The 17,258-nt window shown below is 36.1% G+C and overlaps 2 protein-coding genes and 1 pseudogene across 3 annotated transcripts; all 3 read left to right on the plus strand.

The window, feature by feature from the left end:
- The first annotated feature begins 1,045 nt into the window (after positions 1-1,045).
- Positions 1,046-8,010, plus strand: LOC143544463 (uncharacterized). Its single transcript, XM_077036569.1, has 4 exons — positions 1,046-2,343; positions 4,936-5,507; positions 5,588-5,807; positions 6,471-8,010. The coding sequence occupies exons 1-4, from the start codon at positions 1,147-1,149 to the stop codon at positions 7,830-7,832; spliced, it is 3,351 nt and encodes a 1,116-aa protein (XP_076892684.1). The 5' UTR covers positions 1,046-1,146; the 3' UTR covers positions 7,833-8,010.
- Positions 8,011-9,905: 1,895 nt separating this feature from the next.
- LOC143544455 (E3 ubiquitin-protein ligase At3g02290-like) lies at positions 9,906-11,671 on the plus strand. Its single transcript, XM_077036562.1, has 4 exons — positions 9,906-10,165; positions 10,933-11,329; positions 11,419-11,528; positions 11,613-11,671. The coding sequence occupies exons 1-4, from the start codon at positions 10,052-10,054 to the stop codon at positions 11,637-11,639; spliced, it is 648 nt and encodes a 215-aa protein (XP_076892677.1). The 5' UTR covers positions 9,906-10,051; the 3' UTR covers positions 11,640-11,671.
- A 2,769-nt stretch (positions 11,672-14,440) lies between these two features.
- LOC143544465 (obtusifoliol 14-alpha demethylase-like) lies at positions 14,441-17,246 on the plus strand (annotated as a pseudogene). The gene is made up of 2 exons (XR_013137256.1): positions 14,441-14,917; positions 16,119-17,246. The product of XR_013137256.1 is annotated as an obtusifoliol 14-alpha demethylase-like (transcript).
- The last annotated feature ends 12 nt before the right edge of the window (positions 17,247-17,258 follow it).

Genomic DNA, 17,258 nt, shown 5'->3' on the forward strand with positions numbered 1-17,258 from the left:
TAAAGTTGACCACACATGTTCTATAGTTCTTATTTATTTTGGTGCGAGGAGCTAGGATTTTAGACATGCCACAAGAACTTGTGCCTTAATTAGTGTGACATTTTTTTTAACATCTCCTATACAGCATTAAGGCTATACCTTGTCTTCCATAACACCAAAGTCTTTGGGATCATTTTGATAACATGGAAGGTTTGGAAAACTCGCCTCGCGAATGAAGTTAATTTAACGCTGAATGCTTTTTAACATGAGTAACTTATTTTGGGTGTCATAAAACACTATAGTTTCAACCTACATGTCTTGTTAACACATCATAATTGTAGCACCTTAGTCAAATCTTACATAAGACAATCTCAAATGTTATAGACGAACAAATGAAGTAACTCGGGTTGGTTCTCGGGTTTGATTTATTTCGGGTTAACCCAAAAAACACAAATAAACTTTTTAGTTTTGAAATTAAATATACTACGTTTTAACCACTAAAGTCATCAAATCTGGCTCTAATCGACTGTTGTCATTCTAACTATTATATATCGATTGTTTATTAATTTATGTTTTTCATTTATTACTAATAGCAATCGAACAACCAAATCACGCCCAATTTAATACGATTATGGTTCGAGTTAGTTTTACTCTTCTTTTGAAGTGTTTTATCAAGTCATGTTGGTTTGTTATTTGATTATTTGTTATTTTACTTTTAGCATTGTAGTTTTTAAATTTTTTTTGTTTTTGTTTTGTCTTTTTTTTTCTAGGATACTCGAAACTCGATTAATCCAACCCTAAAAAACCCGAACCTGAATTACCCGAACCCGAAAAACACGTGAGAGATTTTGGTTGGGTTTCGGGTAAAGATTTAAAATTTTGAAACTCGAACAACCCAAAACCTGAAAAACAAACCCGAAGAATCCCCCTAGTAACGACGTTTTGTGACTTACCAAAAAGTCTGCGAAAGAGTCCCTTCCTGCATTCAATCATAATTAAGAAAATAAATAATAGTCAACACTATGAAAACAATTCCAATCCAACGGTGGTAATCCTCCCAACCACGTCACTCAACCCTCTCAGATCAAATCAAACCCACCACTCTTTTCGCTCTCGTCACAAACCCACACTCAGATCCCATTTCCCAAATTACCCTCACCGGCCACCATGCTTCCGCCGGAGCTCCAACCTCGTTCCTACCGCCCTTACATATCTCCCTCCATCAGCACCCCTAACTTCCCAACCACCTCATTCAACCACCGAAACCCTAGCCCTGGTTACACCAACGGCACGCTTAAAAACCCTAGGTTCTCTCCGTCAACATTCCTTCACAACGGCCGTATTGCAATCGCACTGGTGCCGTCCGCCGCCTTCCTTCTAGACCTCGGCGGCACTCCGGTAGTTGCCGTGCTAACCCTAGGGCTTATGATCGCTTACATTCTCGACTCGTTGAGCTTTAAATCCGGTTCGTTCTTCGCCGTATGGTTTTCGTTGATTTTCGCACAGGTGGCGTTTGTGTTTAGTTCGAATTTGTTCACCGCGTTTAATTCGGTTACTCTAGGGCTACTAGGTTGTTGTGTGTGTGGTTTAGGTAACTTTTTGATAGGTGTGTGGGCGTCGTTACAGTTTAAGTGGATTCAGATCGAGTATCCGGTTATCGTGCTTGCGCTTGAACGGATTTTGTTTGCGTGTACTCCGTTTATTGCTTCGGTGTTGTTTACTTGGGCGACGGTTTCGGCGGTTGGGATGGTGAATGCGGCTTATTATCATATGTTGTTTAATTGTGTTTTTTACTGGTTGTATTCTGTTCCAAGGGTTTCGTCGTTTAAAATGAAGCAGGAGGTTAGTTACCATGGGGGAGAGGTTCCGGATGATAATTTAATACTTGGGCAGCTCGAGAGCTGTTTGCATACTATGAATTTGCTGTTCTTTCCGCTGATGTTTCATGTTGCATCGCACTCTTCGATTATCTTTTCGTCGCCTTCGACAGTTTGTGACATGTTTTTGCTCTTTTTCGTTCCGTTTTTGTTTCAATTGTACGCGTCGACCCGTGGGGCGCTTTGGTGGGTTACTAAGAATGAGCATCAGTTGAGGAGTATTCGAGTTGTGAATGGTGCGGTTGCTTTGGTTATGGTTGTTATTTGCTTGGAGGTCAGAATTGTGTTCCATTCGTTTGCTCGGTACATTCAGGTTCCGTGGCCGTTAAATTATGTTTTGGTCACAGCCACAATGTTAGGAGGGGCTGCTGGTGCTGCGGCATATGAAATGGGTATGATCACTGATGCTTCTAGTTCACTGGCTTTTACTGGTTTGGCTGTCTTTGTGAGCGCTGCCGGAGCAATTGTCGTGGGATTTCCTGTGGTGGTATGTCTTTTTTAACCAATGAAAGTTTTTTAGTCTCTGGGGTTATATTTCTTTTGGTCACATAGCTCTGCCATCAACCGCATTGTTCATCAACTAGATTATGAAAAATAATGTAATTGCGTTGCGATCTTTCTTTCTCTCCCAATAATGTGTATTGTTTAATTGAATACTTGAGCCACTAGTCTTTCCAATTTTCTTCTAATTAGCTAGTAAGTCATAAGTGTTCAACCATGTTGATTAGTGATGGAGTGGGATTAATGAATTTAAGCCTGATGGAATAAAGGGGACTGAAACCTGTTTGCTATTTAAGTTGCTAAGTGAACTAAACATCTAAACAACTTTTTTTTCTACCCTTCTTAATTTACGGCCAAGGGACAAATCTAAGCCTAACTAGCAATAGCCCAACCAGTTTTCTTCAATTAGCTTTCTGAATGTTAATGTTTTTCCCTAGTGCAAGTGTGCAACTTAAAATAGGTTACCTAGGAAACCGTGGTACAATAATTTGTTATATAAAAATGCTACTCAATTGTCGGGTTTTTCATAAGATTAACAGCGGCAAAGTAATATTATCTGATAGCAACTGGCACTCAATTGTCAGGTTTTTTATAAGATTAACAGCGGTAAAGTAATATTATCTGATTGCAACGGGCAGTTTGCTAGACATAATATCAGTGACACGAGACGGATTTTGGTCTAGTAGTTCATGGTTATTCAAGTTATTTTATTTTGTTGCTCTTGCATGGCTTAGTCATTGCTACTACCTTTTCTTGTTTATAAACGGCTATATTCCATGTGATGCCTTCTAGTGGAGATAGTTCCATTATCTCAAAAAATATAAATACATGTGTAATTTTCACCAATCTAGGAATTAGTGGTGATGCTTGCTATTTTATTTTAGCAAATGCTCTACAATGAAGGACCTGCATGGATTTTGCGAAGTTAAGTGTTGCTATTAGTTCATGAAGCTTAGTTTTTGTGTAGAAGTTTAAAGATTGTAGACTTTTTAGAAGTAGTAAATGATTCTTTTAAATTGTTGGAGATCCCTTTTTCTAGGGTTGATGTATTCTTTTCAATTTGTTTAGTTCTATCAAGCCCATACTTAGTGTAGATGGTTGCACGAAACATGTCATAATACAGTGTTTTATTTTAATAGTTTATTATAATATTGATCGTGAATTGTCAATTCTACCCACCAAACAAAATGTATTAACTTCAAACCTCAAAGGAGTATGGAGTGTCCAATCTTAAACATTTTATTTTTCAGTTAAAACTTTGTTGATGTAAATAAGTAACCAAGTATATTTTTTTTATCTATTTCACTACCAGTTATAAAGTTCACATTTTTACTTTTTAACACTGAAAATCGTTCGCATGGTAAAATGTTTATACTAACTATTAAAGATAGATGGCTCAATTCCTTGTCTAAAAGTTGACATGAGTGTGTGTGGATGAATATTAGTTGTGTGTCTAAAGAGGGTTTAACCTCTTTTATGGTTGTTTTGTGTTCTCCGCTTATGATCTATTTAATTTCATTTATGGCCTGATTAGATTTGAATAGAAGTCTCGTGTGGATGGCAATCTATCAATATCAAACATGAAAAGAGTGTACAATAGTTGTAACTTGAGGGGGGGGGTCAAGAATCTTGTTTGATCACCTACAATTTGTTTTTTCTGGTTAAAAAAACTAGACATAACTTCAGTACCTACAGATTACAATTGATATGTCATCAAAATTTTCTAGTTAAAAAGCTAGGCAAAACTTCAGTACCTACATATTACAAATTTACAATTGATATGCCATCAAATCTCATACCTTTAATTTGATACATCGAAATTTAAAACACCCATTATTAACTGCAGAAAGAATAAGGAAGTTGGTGGAAGGAAAGGAAGACCATAATGCACACTGAAAACCTAATTTTGTTCTGCAACTGTTTGAAATAGGCTCATCAAGCCTTAAGCCTTAACAATCCTTGTATGGGAAACCACTTTAGAAACTTTTATTTTAAAACTTTTTAAGTTTTGGATATTATTTGTTACATAAAGTATGGATTTACAGATTTGACGATTGCAATACAACTTGACCTGGGTTATATTTTGGTTGTTTTAGACTCTGTATCTTCCAAAAGTGTGTGTGTGTGTGTGTGTGCAGAAATGAGTATGAGGCAGTGTAGCTTATTCCCCGTTTTCTTATCATAGATTGCGTATTTTTTTTAGATTGGACTTATTTCATTTGACTATATAAATGATGTGTGTAATTCTTTATTCTAACCGTCTGCTACTTGCAATATTTCTTTTACATAATATGAACTGTGTAAGAACTTATTATTTTTATTGGTTGTTTGGTTCACTTTGAGACTACATGTAGTATATACACGCATACATATATATGTTATTTATGTTGAATCAGGTAGTTTACACATACTCGTAGATCCTGTTAGAGTGTCAGATACAGTTCATTAATAAGCCATTTGTTTAAATAGTTATGTGGTCACTGTTTGAAAATGAAACCCAAATTTGATAGTGCTTGAGAAATTTTTTTAGTTTAAAAAGGTATTATTTTAATATTGGTTTTCATTCACCCTGTTGCAGTTCACTCCTGTCCCTGCAATAGCTGGATTTTATTTGGCTCGTTTTTTCACAAAGAAAAACCTCTCATCATATTTTGCATTTGTTGGGCTTGGAAGCTTAATGGTTACATGGTTTGTAGTGCATAACTTCTGGGATCTCAATATTTGGTTGGCAGGCATGTCATTAAAATCCTTCTGTAAACTTATAGTTGCTGATGTCATATTAGCAATGGCTGTTCCCGGTTTAGCTCTTCTTCCACAAAAGCTGCATTATTTAACAGAAGTTGGTTTGATTGGTCATGCCTTACTTCTATGCTACATAGAGAATCGTTTTTATACGTATTCTGGCATTTATTACTATAGCTTTGATGATGAGGTCATGTACCCAAGCTACATGGTTGTTCTAACAACTTTTTTGGGATTGGCTCTTGTGAGAAGGCTTTCTGTTGACCACCGAATTGGACCAAAAGCCGTTTGGGTGCTAACTTGCTTGTATTCATCAAAGCTGATCTTGTTGTTTATGACATCAAAAGCTGCTTTGTGGACATCCGCCATTCTTTTATTGGCTGTTTCTCCACCATTGCTTCTATACAAGTATTTGCTCCACCTTATTCTCCATAATTTTACATGTCATTTAATCAGTTTACATTCCTTAAACTTATTATAATTTGCAGGGATCGATCAAGAACAGCCTCAAAGATGAAACCATGGCAAGGATATTCACATGCTGCGATTTTTGCTTTGTCTGTCTGGTTTTGTCGTGAAACAATCTTCGAAGCTTTGCAATGGTGGAATGGTAGATCACCATCTGGCGGGTTACTTTTGGGATTTTGTATACTGTTAACAGGATTGGCTTGCGTTCCCATTGTTGTTCTTCACTTTTCCCATGTCATGGTAAATAAAATTTTCCTATTCTTTCACATATCTAGGTGGCAATATGAAGTAATAACGGGGTTGGGTTGACCCACAAACTGTTTTTTTTACCATTTTGTCCATTTGTTAGAATCAGTTTACAACTATTTTATTACAATGATAGCTATTTTTTGAATAAAACAATTTTACGAGGCTGTAAGCAATAAAAGTAACATACTTGACCCGTTAGAAGTTTACAACCCATTCATAAATAAATTGGTAGAAATAACCACCCGACTTTCTGTTCTTGGCCTCTTTTCTAAGGGGCATTTGTATATCTCTTTAAAGCTCAATATTTCATATATGTCCTGATGTCCTTTTAAGTTTCATACTCTCATATTTATCATTCTAAAACACTAAAATTTAACAGTTAGTCATAAATATGATATCATGTTTCACTAAATAAATGGAAATAACATTACACGCTGAAAATATTAACAGTAATAACGCTGTTTTGTATACTTATTCAGCAGAACAGTTTATTGTAAGAAATTTGATATTTTTAGTATTTCCAAAAGGTAATCAGTCATTTAAGAAATTTTGAAAGAGATATTTGGAATTAGTCTTTCTTTAAATGCTTTTTCAAAGCTGTTTAATGTTCTTAACTCTTATGCTGACTTTTCATTAATTGTTTTTTATATACAGTCTGCAAAAAGAAGCTTGGTACTAATTATAGCAACGGGAATCCTTTTTATAGCTATGCAACCGCCAGTTCCATCTTCATGGACATACCATTCTGAACTTATCAAAGCTGCCCGCCAATCATCAGATGACATCTCAATATATGGTTTCATCACATCAAAGCCTACATGGCCATCATGGCTGCTGCTTTCAGCAATCCTTCTCTCACTTGCAGCAGTCACCTCCATTATTCCCATCAAATACATAGTTGAATTAAGAACAATTTTCTCAATCGCAATGGGAATTGCTCTCGGTGTTTACATATCAGCAGAATATTTCTTTCAAGCAACCGTTTTACACATCCTTATAGTCACAACCATGGTTTGCAGTTCTGTATTTGTGGTCTTTACACACCTACCATCTGCTTCTAGCACAAAGTTTCTACCATGGGTGTTTGCTTTACTTGTCGCTCTATTTCCAGTCACATATTTGTTAGAGGGTCAGGTCCGGGTTAAGACCATCTTAGCTGAAAGTGGGGTTGGTGATTTGGATGAAGAAGACAGTAAGCTAACTGCCTTGCTGGCGGTCAAGGGTGCACGGACGTCTCTTTTAGGGTTGTATGCTGCAATCTTTATGCTGATAGCACTCGAGATTAAGTTTGAACTGGCATCACTCATGCGGGAAAAAGTCAGTGAGAAGGGCGGTGGCGGTATTAGACATAGTCAATCTGGTCAGACCAGCAATTCTAGTTCTACCTTCCCACCCAAGACAAGGTTCTTGCAGCAACGTCGCGTGTCTACTGTACCCGCTTTCACAATCAAACGGATGGCTGCAGAGGGCGCGTGGATGCCAGCTGTCGGTAACGTGGCGACCATTATGTGTTTTGCAATATGTCTTATTTTGAACGTTAATCTCACAGGTGGGTCAAACCGTGCAATATTCTTTTTGGCGCCTATACTTTTGCTGCTTAATCAAGATTCAGATTTTGTAGCGGGTTTTGGTGACAAACAGAGATATTTTCCCGTTACAATTGTGATATCCGGTTATTTAGTTTTGACTTCGCTTTACAGCATATGGGAAGAGGTTTGGCAAGGGAATGTCGGTTGGGGGATGCAAATTGGTGGGCCCAATTGGTTTTTTGCGGTTAAAAATTTGGCGTTATTGATCTTAACATTTCCGAGCCATATCTTGTTTAATCAGTTTGTGTGGAGTTACAAAAAGAGGAACGATTCTGCCCCGTTGCTTACAATACCGCTTAATTTGCCTCCGTCATTAATCAGTGATGTAGTGAAGGTAAGGATATTAGGGTTGTTGGGGATTATATATTCCTTGGCTCAGTATCTAATATCCAGACAGCAATATATGTCAGGATTGAAGTATATCTAGAGGTTAGGATATAAAAGAAAAGGTTAAGGAACATTTGTACAATTAATGTTTTTCGGATTCAGGCAAGTAAAGTGGTGTTTTCTCTCTTTGTTCTGCAAGTTTGTTAAAGTGTAATCATAGGATTTTTGTTTTGAATTTTGAGAGTGAAGAAGGCTTTATAATGAGTTATAATTACTTTCTTAGTTTCACACACATAAGTAAAACTCTCATATAATGGTTGTATCAACTATCAAGCCACTAAGGTTAGGTTTGTAGATAACTAAGTTATGATTAAGTAAAGGACTGTAAATTTTTTCCTTTTTCCGCGCTTCTCGTATTATTTTAGCTCTAAGTAACAGGAACATCTCATATGCACACAAATCTTTAGTCGTGTATCTAGTTTAGCTCATGTAATTACTTGATATCTCGCTAGAGAGACTTAGATCCTGTTAAATGTATGCCCTGCACAGATTACGTTCCTTATATTATAAATGAATCAAGTTATGAATTGGTAAGCATGGTAAGTGGCTAACACCCAAACTTGTTTATTATAATCAAGAAATCTGTCTCTAAAACCTGATTATAATGTTGCCTATTACCATACTAGTGCTCAAAATCTCATGTCCAAGTTACCTTACCATCGTAATAATTTTCATAATTCAAGTATAATTCTTTGGTAAGTTTTGAAATTATATCAACACATTCTCCCATTACAACGATAAGCCTAACCCATTACAATAACACGTCCACCTTACGCTTATCATTAACCTACACATACTTAATACATACACATTATTCAACATATTAGTATCTTAAAAAAATGTTCTCATAATAATTAATATTTAATCAAAAGTAAATATTATTTTATTTATTTATTTAAATAGCAAGGGCAAAAGAGTCTTTTCCTAGTTTTCACCAACAAAACCCATCGGCATTACAACTAGAACAGTAATAATAATAAGCTTGATTGCATTTACAATAACATGACATGACCCATTCATTCATCTCCAGAATCTTCCGCTCTTTATTATTTAACTAACTATAACACACATTCAATATCCAATTCTAACATACGCCGTCGCCGATCCGGTAACTTTACTCAAACTCTAACGTCGTCGTTTTAGTTTTCGTAATTTTAATTGTTAGTTGAACCGTCTCTTTTCAACCATCATTTACGTATTATTATTATTATTATTGTTATTATTATTATATTGCATTTAGGGTAAATCGAATTAAACATGTTGTTTTATGATCATATGATGAAATTGGCTTTAAATAGATGCTTATAGTTGTCTTAATTAGAATTAGGGCTGTGCACTGCTCGGTTAGGTTATTAGTCTAAACCAAAGTCATCGGTTAATCGAGTTTTAACCAGTCGGTTTTCGGTTTATACTGTTAGTTTGTCGGTTTGGTTCGGTTAGTTTCGGTTAATAACCAAAACCAAACCTGAGCTAAATTTTTTGCTTAGAGTTACATGAAATGATATAAATACATGAAATGTAGGTATAAAACATGAAATACATGACATGGAGGTGTAAAAGTTAGAAGTATATGATAATATGAATGCTTTGTTTCGCTTAACCAAGGGTACAAACTAAGCAGTTAATGCGGAAAAGTATCGGATATCGGCCGAGGACCGATATTTGAGATATCGGTTATCGTGGTGAGATATCCGTGGGATATCGGTAATTTTAGTATCATGCATAATTTATATATATATATATAGCAGTTTAATACTAACAACTCAGTATGTTCTCCTCCTATTAACAAATTAACCTTTTGCAACACTAACAATTGTAGCAAGTAGGAACTGATTAATACTCGAAACGCCAACATTAAACATTAAAAGTTGAAAATTAAGACTTAAAATGCTGATATCGGGAATATCGGTGATATATCGGTCAATATCGCCGATATTATTGGTACTGATATTTTGACCAATATTTCACATGAGGACCGATAACCGAGATACCACCGATATACCACCGAGATTGACTGCATAGGGTACAAAAAAAATAAATAAATAAAACTGAACGGATTTTCGGTTAATTTGGTTAATTTCGGTTTGGTTTTGGTTAATGCTTCAGTTATTGCTCACTCCCAGTCTTAGTTTATTGGTTGATGAATTTATGATATTTATAATTGTGTTGTATTTGGTGTTTAATTACAGTTTCTAATTACCTGATTGCACAAAGAGGATTTAGTGTTTAGTATTTGATAGTGTGATTCATAATTAAAAGATGAATGCTATTTGCTGCTGTCAATGTGATGATGATTTTGAAGAGTTTCCAACTAATGCTTTATATAGACACTGCATCTGCTTAAGATTCTTCTTCCACCAATTGTTTTCCGGGGTAAGCGTAATTTTCACAAGCTTTAAGTTATCATAGTTCTTGATGGGGATAAAAGGTGAAGTTTTTATCAAGTTTATAGAATAACACCTTATTATCGATTTATCTCTCTTGGGGGGTGCAAACGAGCCGAGTCACTCGCAAGCTAATTGAGACCGGAATGATATACAACTCGGAATTAATTGAGCCCGAGCCTCAAATAAAGCTTGTTTAGTTATCGAGCCCGAGCTCAAGCCTTGTATGTGAAAATCGTTTAGGCTTGTCGAGCCTTAATGAGCCTAGTGCATTCTTAAGTTTTAAGTTAGTGTATTTTTAAGTTTTAACCTTTTGGGGCTTCTATGCATTCGTTTCACACTGCAATGCCTAGCTTGAGCCGAGCTTTGGGTCGCTTAAGGTAATACACACGAGCTCAAGCCGAGCTTAGGCTCGTTAAGGTTTTTTTTCTTAGTGTACAAAAATAATTAAAAATGTATATAAGTATTTAATAAATAATAAATGAGCCGAGCTTGAAAAACGGCACACGAGCTGAGCTTGAGGTTTAGGAAAAAAGAGTTTGAAGCGAGCTGAGCTCGAGCTCTCGTAAGTCAAACATGCCGAGCTCGAGCCTTGATGCATAGTTCGGCTCATGTACACCCCAATCTCTCTTCGATCAAGGTACAAACTTTCAAAAACGCTTGTTTTATATAGGGTAGAAAGTTATCATTTTTATGTAATTAACTCACTTGTTGTGTAGCTAATGATTCTTAATTTGGCTATTGTACAATATACAGTATGGCGCATTATTTCAGAGGATTGAAGGACTACCCATATCATCACCTACTCAAGGAACTGCTTCATCTTCGGGTGTTGGTTTTCCACTACCAACATCTTTAAATGATGAAATTCATTCGCCTACAAGATCCATCCCTTATGATTCTGACCATAGATTCACACATTTATCACGTGGCCTGGTTTCTAGACGTGAGAAAATAATGACTCATTTTCAAGAAGATTCGCAATCTGGTATGGAGTTTGCAAAGCGAAAATCTGGTATTGATTCTTCTGATGAAGAAACTAAAAGTGGTAACTTAGAATCTTTAGAGAAGTCTTTGAAAGTCAAAACCTCAGAAGGGTTGCTGTATGAGCAATCTTCAGATAATGAAGATGTCTGCCCTACATGTCTTGATGGTAAATTCTTTAATATAATATTCATCTAAAGTTCTACACTGTTTGTTAAATGGTAAATTGTTTGTATAACAAAGTTATGATAATTGCAGAGTATACTTTGGAGAATCCTAAAATAGTAACACAATGCTCTCATCATTTTCACCTTGGTTGTATATATGAATGGATGGAAAGAAGCGACACATGTCCAATGTGTGGCAAGGTACTGCTGGTAACATAATCTCGGTTTTCAGTTTTTCTGTTGCCTTATTTTTAATATTTTTGCGTTTTTTGGGTTGTTTTTCAGGTGATGGAGTTTTGTGAGAGTCCATAGTCATTCGGTTATAAAGTAAAAGTGGTTACAGTCAATAATGAAAATCAAGTTATTATAGGTTGTGCTGAGAACAATGTTTGCCTAATCTTACGGTATCTATATTTTCAACATCTGTTCATGTTACGTGCGATGATTAATAGAATGTGTCCCTTTTCTCTTTGATGTGTTATTATTTGTTTGGGTTAAAAGTGTTATGATGTTGCTGTTGCTATGCAGATGAGTGATGCAGTAGTACAAAAGTGTAGACTATGCTGTCACCTGTAGGTTTTATAGAAATTGAATAGAACTAGATATCCTTTTGAGTCGCGTACCAGTCGCCTTCAGATCAAAATATTTTGATGGTAGTTATTGAAAGTTCAACTCGGTAGAGAAAAAGAGCGAATATGTAAGTTTTGTTCTGAAAACATGTACTGAACTTAGACCAAAGACCTTCATTATATGGACAAACTTCATCAGTAGTAACATGCTATTGTCCTATTGATGATTATCACTGATAATCAGTTACAACTGATGACCGGTTTTCATGCAAATTTCTTTTTATCAGTTATACAAATTCGAAGCAAACTTCCAGTAGTATTTCATTAACTAAGGTTTATTTGGAAAGCTAGGAATCAATGGTTGTTTAACAATGTAAAATTCTCTACACTGGTGTTAACAGATGAAATCAGATCTTAGCCAATAATGTCATATGCTTCTTGTTGATTTGGTTTGGGAAAATTCCTATGGGGTTGTTGGTGTTATATGTTTCTCTTTAGTTTAGCTTTCAGTTTGCGATTTTTTCTTTATACATATCGTCAGTTTAAAAAGAAAAACATATATTATTTCTTTTAGTGGAGTAAAATTCTCATCAATACCAGTCAATCTCATAAGTCCTGATTAAATAAGTGTTTCGATAACACTAAAATCATCAACTACTTTAGACTTTCTCTAGCATAGTAAGTAGGGATGCAAATGAGCCGAGCTACTCGAGATCAGCTCGATCGAGCCGAGCTTAATCGAGCCCGAGCTCGAGCTCAAGCCTAAAAATAAGCTCATTTAATAAACAAGCCCGAGCCCGAGCTTCACCTATCGAGCTCGAGCCGGCTCACGAGCCTAAACGAGCTTTGTCATTTATATAATTTTTTAAAATATATATTTAATAATTATTAATTAATATATATAATGTTATGAAAAAATAAATAAAAATAACTAAATAATATATATTATTTGATAGATAAATTATAATAGAAAAAAATATATAAAAATAATTATAATTATATAAAAAATAGTTGATATATAGTAAACGAGCCGAGCTCGAGCTTGAAAATCTACTCACGAGTCGAGCTCGAGCTTTGCAAATAGAGCTTGAAACTAGCCGAGCTCGAGATCGAGCTCTGTGTAAGCTAAACGAGCCGAGCTCGAGCCTATTTTTTTTTTTTGGCTCTGCTCGTCTCATTTGCACCCCTAATAGCAAGTCATGAGAGATTTATAAGATTTTTTTTTAACATATTTTATGATCCAAGTTTGTTTAACTGTTTTCAACTTGTGATCATTGTTTGATCTGTATTCAACAAAACATTAAAATATAATCACTTGTATTTATAGTAGATAAACATAGGGTACACTTGTACTTAAATTTATAGCACCACACAAAGCCACAAAGAGTGAAGCTTGTATTTAGAGCACCACACAAAGGGTGAAGCTAAAATCCAAAAGAAAACAAGCTGGAATCACATGTATGCATCCCAATAACATGTGATTAACAAATCTAAATCCACCTTTCACCTGTTCCCATCTTTAGCCCATAGAAATTAACCTTTTATAAAACTAGGGGAAAAACATTAACCAGGTAAGACTCGATCCTGATCAGACCCGGCTATCTACAGCAGGTTTGGTTTCCATGTCTCAATAACGTCACTAAACGGGTCTAGCTTGGGTCGGGTCTCACAGGTCTGATCATTTTTTTACATAAACAGGATAAAACCCACGAGACCCGAACCAATCAAACCCAGCTATTTACGTTAGGGGTGCAAATGAGATGAGCTTCTCGTGATCGCGAGATCGGCTCGTTAAAAACCTTGATGAGCCGAGCTTAATCGAGCCCGAGCCCAAACTCGATCATAAAAATAAGCTCGTTTAATAAACAAGCACGAGCCTGAGTGTCACTTATCGAGTTGCTTTTGCGAACATGTCATTTATATAATTTTTTAAAATAAATATTCAATAATTATTAAGTAGCATATATATGATGTTATGAAAAAATAAATAAATAATAATTAAATAATATATTATTTTTATACATAAAATTATAATTGAAAAAAATATAAAAAAATAATTATAAACATAATTAATAAATAGTATACGAGTCAAACTCGAGTTTAAAGATCTACTCGCGAGCCGAGCTGGACCTTTAAAAATAGAGTTTTAAACAACTTGATGGAACGGATCCTGAGAATATTTATATAATTTTTTAAATTAATTATTTAATAATTATTAATTAGCATATATATATGATGTTATGAGAAAAAAAATAAAAATAACTAAATAAGATATTATTTTATGCATAAACCTATAATTGAAAAAATATATAAAAATAATTCTAAATATACATATTCATAATTAACAAAATATTACACAAGGCAAGTTCGAGCTTGAAAATCTACTAACTAGTCGAGCTCGAACTTTAAAAACATAACTTTAAATAACCGATAGCAACAAATCCCGAGAATACCATTAAACGGGTCTGGTAACTATTCCTATATATAAAACTACACCATCACACTCACACTCACACTCCAACACTAAACACACCCACATCACTCTCTCCGTCCGCCACCATGGACTCAGATCCAAACCTCCTGAACGTCGTCACCCTCCTCATCGCCACCATCGCCGCCGCCAAATTCATCGCCACCTTCCTAATCCCCAGATCCCATAAACGCCTGCCACCCCTCGTCACCACCTTCCCGGTCATCGGCGGACTCGTCCGGTTCTTAAAGGGTCCGATTGTAATGCTGAAACAAGAGTACCCGAAACTCGGCAGTGTGTTCACACTCAACCTGTTGAACAAGAACATCACGTTCTTGATTGGGCCGGAAGTGTCGGCCCATTTCTTTAAGGCGTCGGAGTCGGATCTGAGCCAGCAGGAGGTGTACCAGTTTAATGTGCCGACGTTTGGGCCGGGTGTGGTGTTTGATGTGGATTATTCGGTGAGGCAGGAGCAGTTTAGGTTTTTTACGGAGGCGCTTAGGGTTAATAAGCTTAAAGGGTATGTGGATCAGATGGTGTTTGAGGCGCAGGTAAAATTTTTAATTAAATTTATTTTTGGGTTTTTTTATTTTTTTGCAAAGTGGTTATTTCAGTTGTACAATATTAAGATGTGACATTGTGACATCATACAGCTTGTGTAACATTGTACGGTTATTAAGATGTGACATGCACACTGACACTGGTGTATTGGTGTATGATATTAGGGGTGTGTGTGGGTCAGTTCAGTTTGGTTTTTGAGTTTTTTAAAAAAGGGTGTGTTTGGGATTGCTTATTTAAGTGAAAAAGGACTTTTTGTTAGGAGTACTTATTAACTTTATGAATTTTAAAAGAAGTTTGGGGGGTTGGGGGGGGGGGCTCAAAATGCATTAAAAAATTCATAAATGCAGGGGCGGGCTCAAATTTTAAGTCGAAAACGGGTAAATTTACACGATGTAAAAAAATTGTCAGGCGAGAAAACAGGTCAACTTGCACCACTGCGCAAAAAAGAAGGGGGCCCGGGTAAGCCCCTGGTATTAGGGGTGTGCATGGGTCGGTTCAGTTCGGTTTTGGTTTTTTGGGTTTTGTCATTTAGGCTAGAAAGCGTAGGCCAAAAATAAAGTTGGTGAAAATGAATGAATTTGGGCTTAGATTTGTTTGTTATTTAATAATTATTTTATTATTATACATTTGGAATAAAATATATGGGTTACAATGTATATTAAATTGTGATAAATAACTTCAAATTCTATGTTAAAATGAAAATCTGCAACTTCGGTTTGGTTCGGTTCAGATTTTTCGGTTTTAGTTGCATTGTTACAAGCAAAGCCAAAACTGAACCGAAAGTTCGGTTTTTATGAAAACATAAAACCCAACTGTCATTGTGTTAATTATACATTTGGAATAAAATATATGGGTTACAATGTATATTAAATTGTGATAAATAACTTCAAATTCTATGTTAAAAATGAAAATCTGCAACTTCGGTTTGGTTCGGTTCAGATTTTTCGGTTTTAGTTGCATTGTTACAAGCAAAGCCAAAACTGAACCGAAAGTTCGGTTTTTATGAAAACATAAAACCCAACTGTCATTGTGTCACCTTTTGTTTCGGTTTGGTCATTTTGGTTTTGTTTATTCGGTTTTATGCACACTTCTATACACCAATAAGGATGGTGTTTGTATAGTAGGCCTTTTATCAAATGGCAGGATCTTTATGATCATTAGTTTCATTATATTATGATATGAAATGTGCAGGAATACTTCTCCAAATGGGGTGACAGTGGTGAAGTGGACCTAAAATATGAACTAGAAAGATTAATCATTCTTACAGCAAGTAGATGTCTACTCGGTGAAGAAGTTCGCAACAAGCTGTTTGATGATGTGTCAGCTTTGTTCCATGATCTTGACAATGGCATGCAGCCCATCAGTGTCATATTCCCATACCTTCCGATCCCCGCCCACCGTCGCCGTGACCAAGCCCGCAAGAAACTAGCTGACATTTTTGCCAGCATCATAAATTCCCGTAAGCAAAGCGGTAAAACTGAAAACGACATGTTGCAATGCTTTATCGATTCTAAGTACAAAAATGGCCGTCCCACCACCGAATCTGAGGTCACTGGACTTCTCATTGCGGCCCTGTTTGCCGGTCAACACACCAGCTCTATAACCTCTACGTGGACCGGGGCCTACCTCCTCTGCAACCCGAAGTACATGGTGGCCGTGATCGATGAGCAAAAGGACATATTGAAAAACCATGGTGACAAGGTGGATCATGATATTTTATCAGAAATGAATGTTTTATACAGATGTATTAAAGAAGCATTGAGGCTTCACCCGCCGCTAATCATGTTGTTACGCAGCTCGCACTGTGATTTCACCGTGACTACAAAGGAAGGTAAGGATTACGACATCCCAAAGGGACACATTGTTGCCACGTCACCTGCATTCGCCAACCGGCTGCCACATGTGTTCAAAGATCCGGACACGTATGACCCGGATAGATTTGGGCCCGGTAGAGAGGAAGACAAGACTGCAGGGGCATTTTCGTACATTTCGTTTGGTGGTGGAAGACATGGCTGTTTAGGTGAGCCATTTGCTTATCTTCAAATTAAGGCAATTTGGAGCCATTTGTTGAGGAACTTTGAGTTGGAATTGATTTCACCCCTTTCCCGAGACGGATTGGAATGCTATGGTGGTTGGTGTCAAAGGGAAAGTTATGGTTCGTTATAAGCGAAAAGTGTTGCAATGCTAGTAGGTTTAGCGCTCGTTTTGTTGGTTTGATTCTTGTGTGCTAAGGGTGTTGATGTTAACCTCTTTGAATTGATTTATGCATTGTTTAGAATTTGAATTTTGGGAACTTTAATTATGGGAATGCTTAATGAATTGGTTATGTTT

This window comes from Bidens hawaiensis, unplaced genomic scaffold (assembly GCF_021521415.1).
Source record: "Bidens hawaiensis isolate Kalapana, Puna unplaced genomic scaffold, B.hawaiensis_p1.1 tig00013567_1, whole genome shotgun sequence".
Taxonomy (NCBI): domain Eukaryota; kingdom Viridiplantae; phylum Streptophyta; class Magnoliopsida; order Asterales; family Asteraceae; genus Bidens; species Bidens hawaiensis.

Bases quoted from the DNA above. Each gene is read 5' to 3' on its own strand.
- LOC143544463 (XM_077036569.1), top strand. From the start codon at position 1,147: ATGCTTCCGCCGGAGCTCCAACCTCGTTCCTACCGCCCTTACATATCT. The intron at 2,344-4,935 runs GTATGTCTTTTT...ACCCTGTTGCAG, and splicing joins TCGTGGGATTTCCTGTGGTG to TTCACTCCTGTCCCTGCAAT. The intron at 5,808-6,470 runs GTAAATAAAATT...TTTTATATACAG, and splicing joins TTCACTTTTCCCATGTCATG to TCTGCAAAAAGAAGCTTGGT.
- LOC143544455 (XM_077036562.1), top strand. From the start codon at position 10,052: ATGAATGCTATTTGCTGCTGTCAATGTGATGATGATTTTGAAGAGTTT. The intron at 11,330-11,418 runs GTAAATTCTTTA...TGATAATTGCAG, and splicing joins CTGCCCTACATGTCTTGATG to AGTATACTTTGGAGAATCCT. The intron at 11,529-11,612 runs GTACTGCTGGTA...GTTGTTTTTCAG, and splicing joins CATGTCCAATGTGTGGCAAG to GTGATGGAGTTTTGTGAGAG.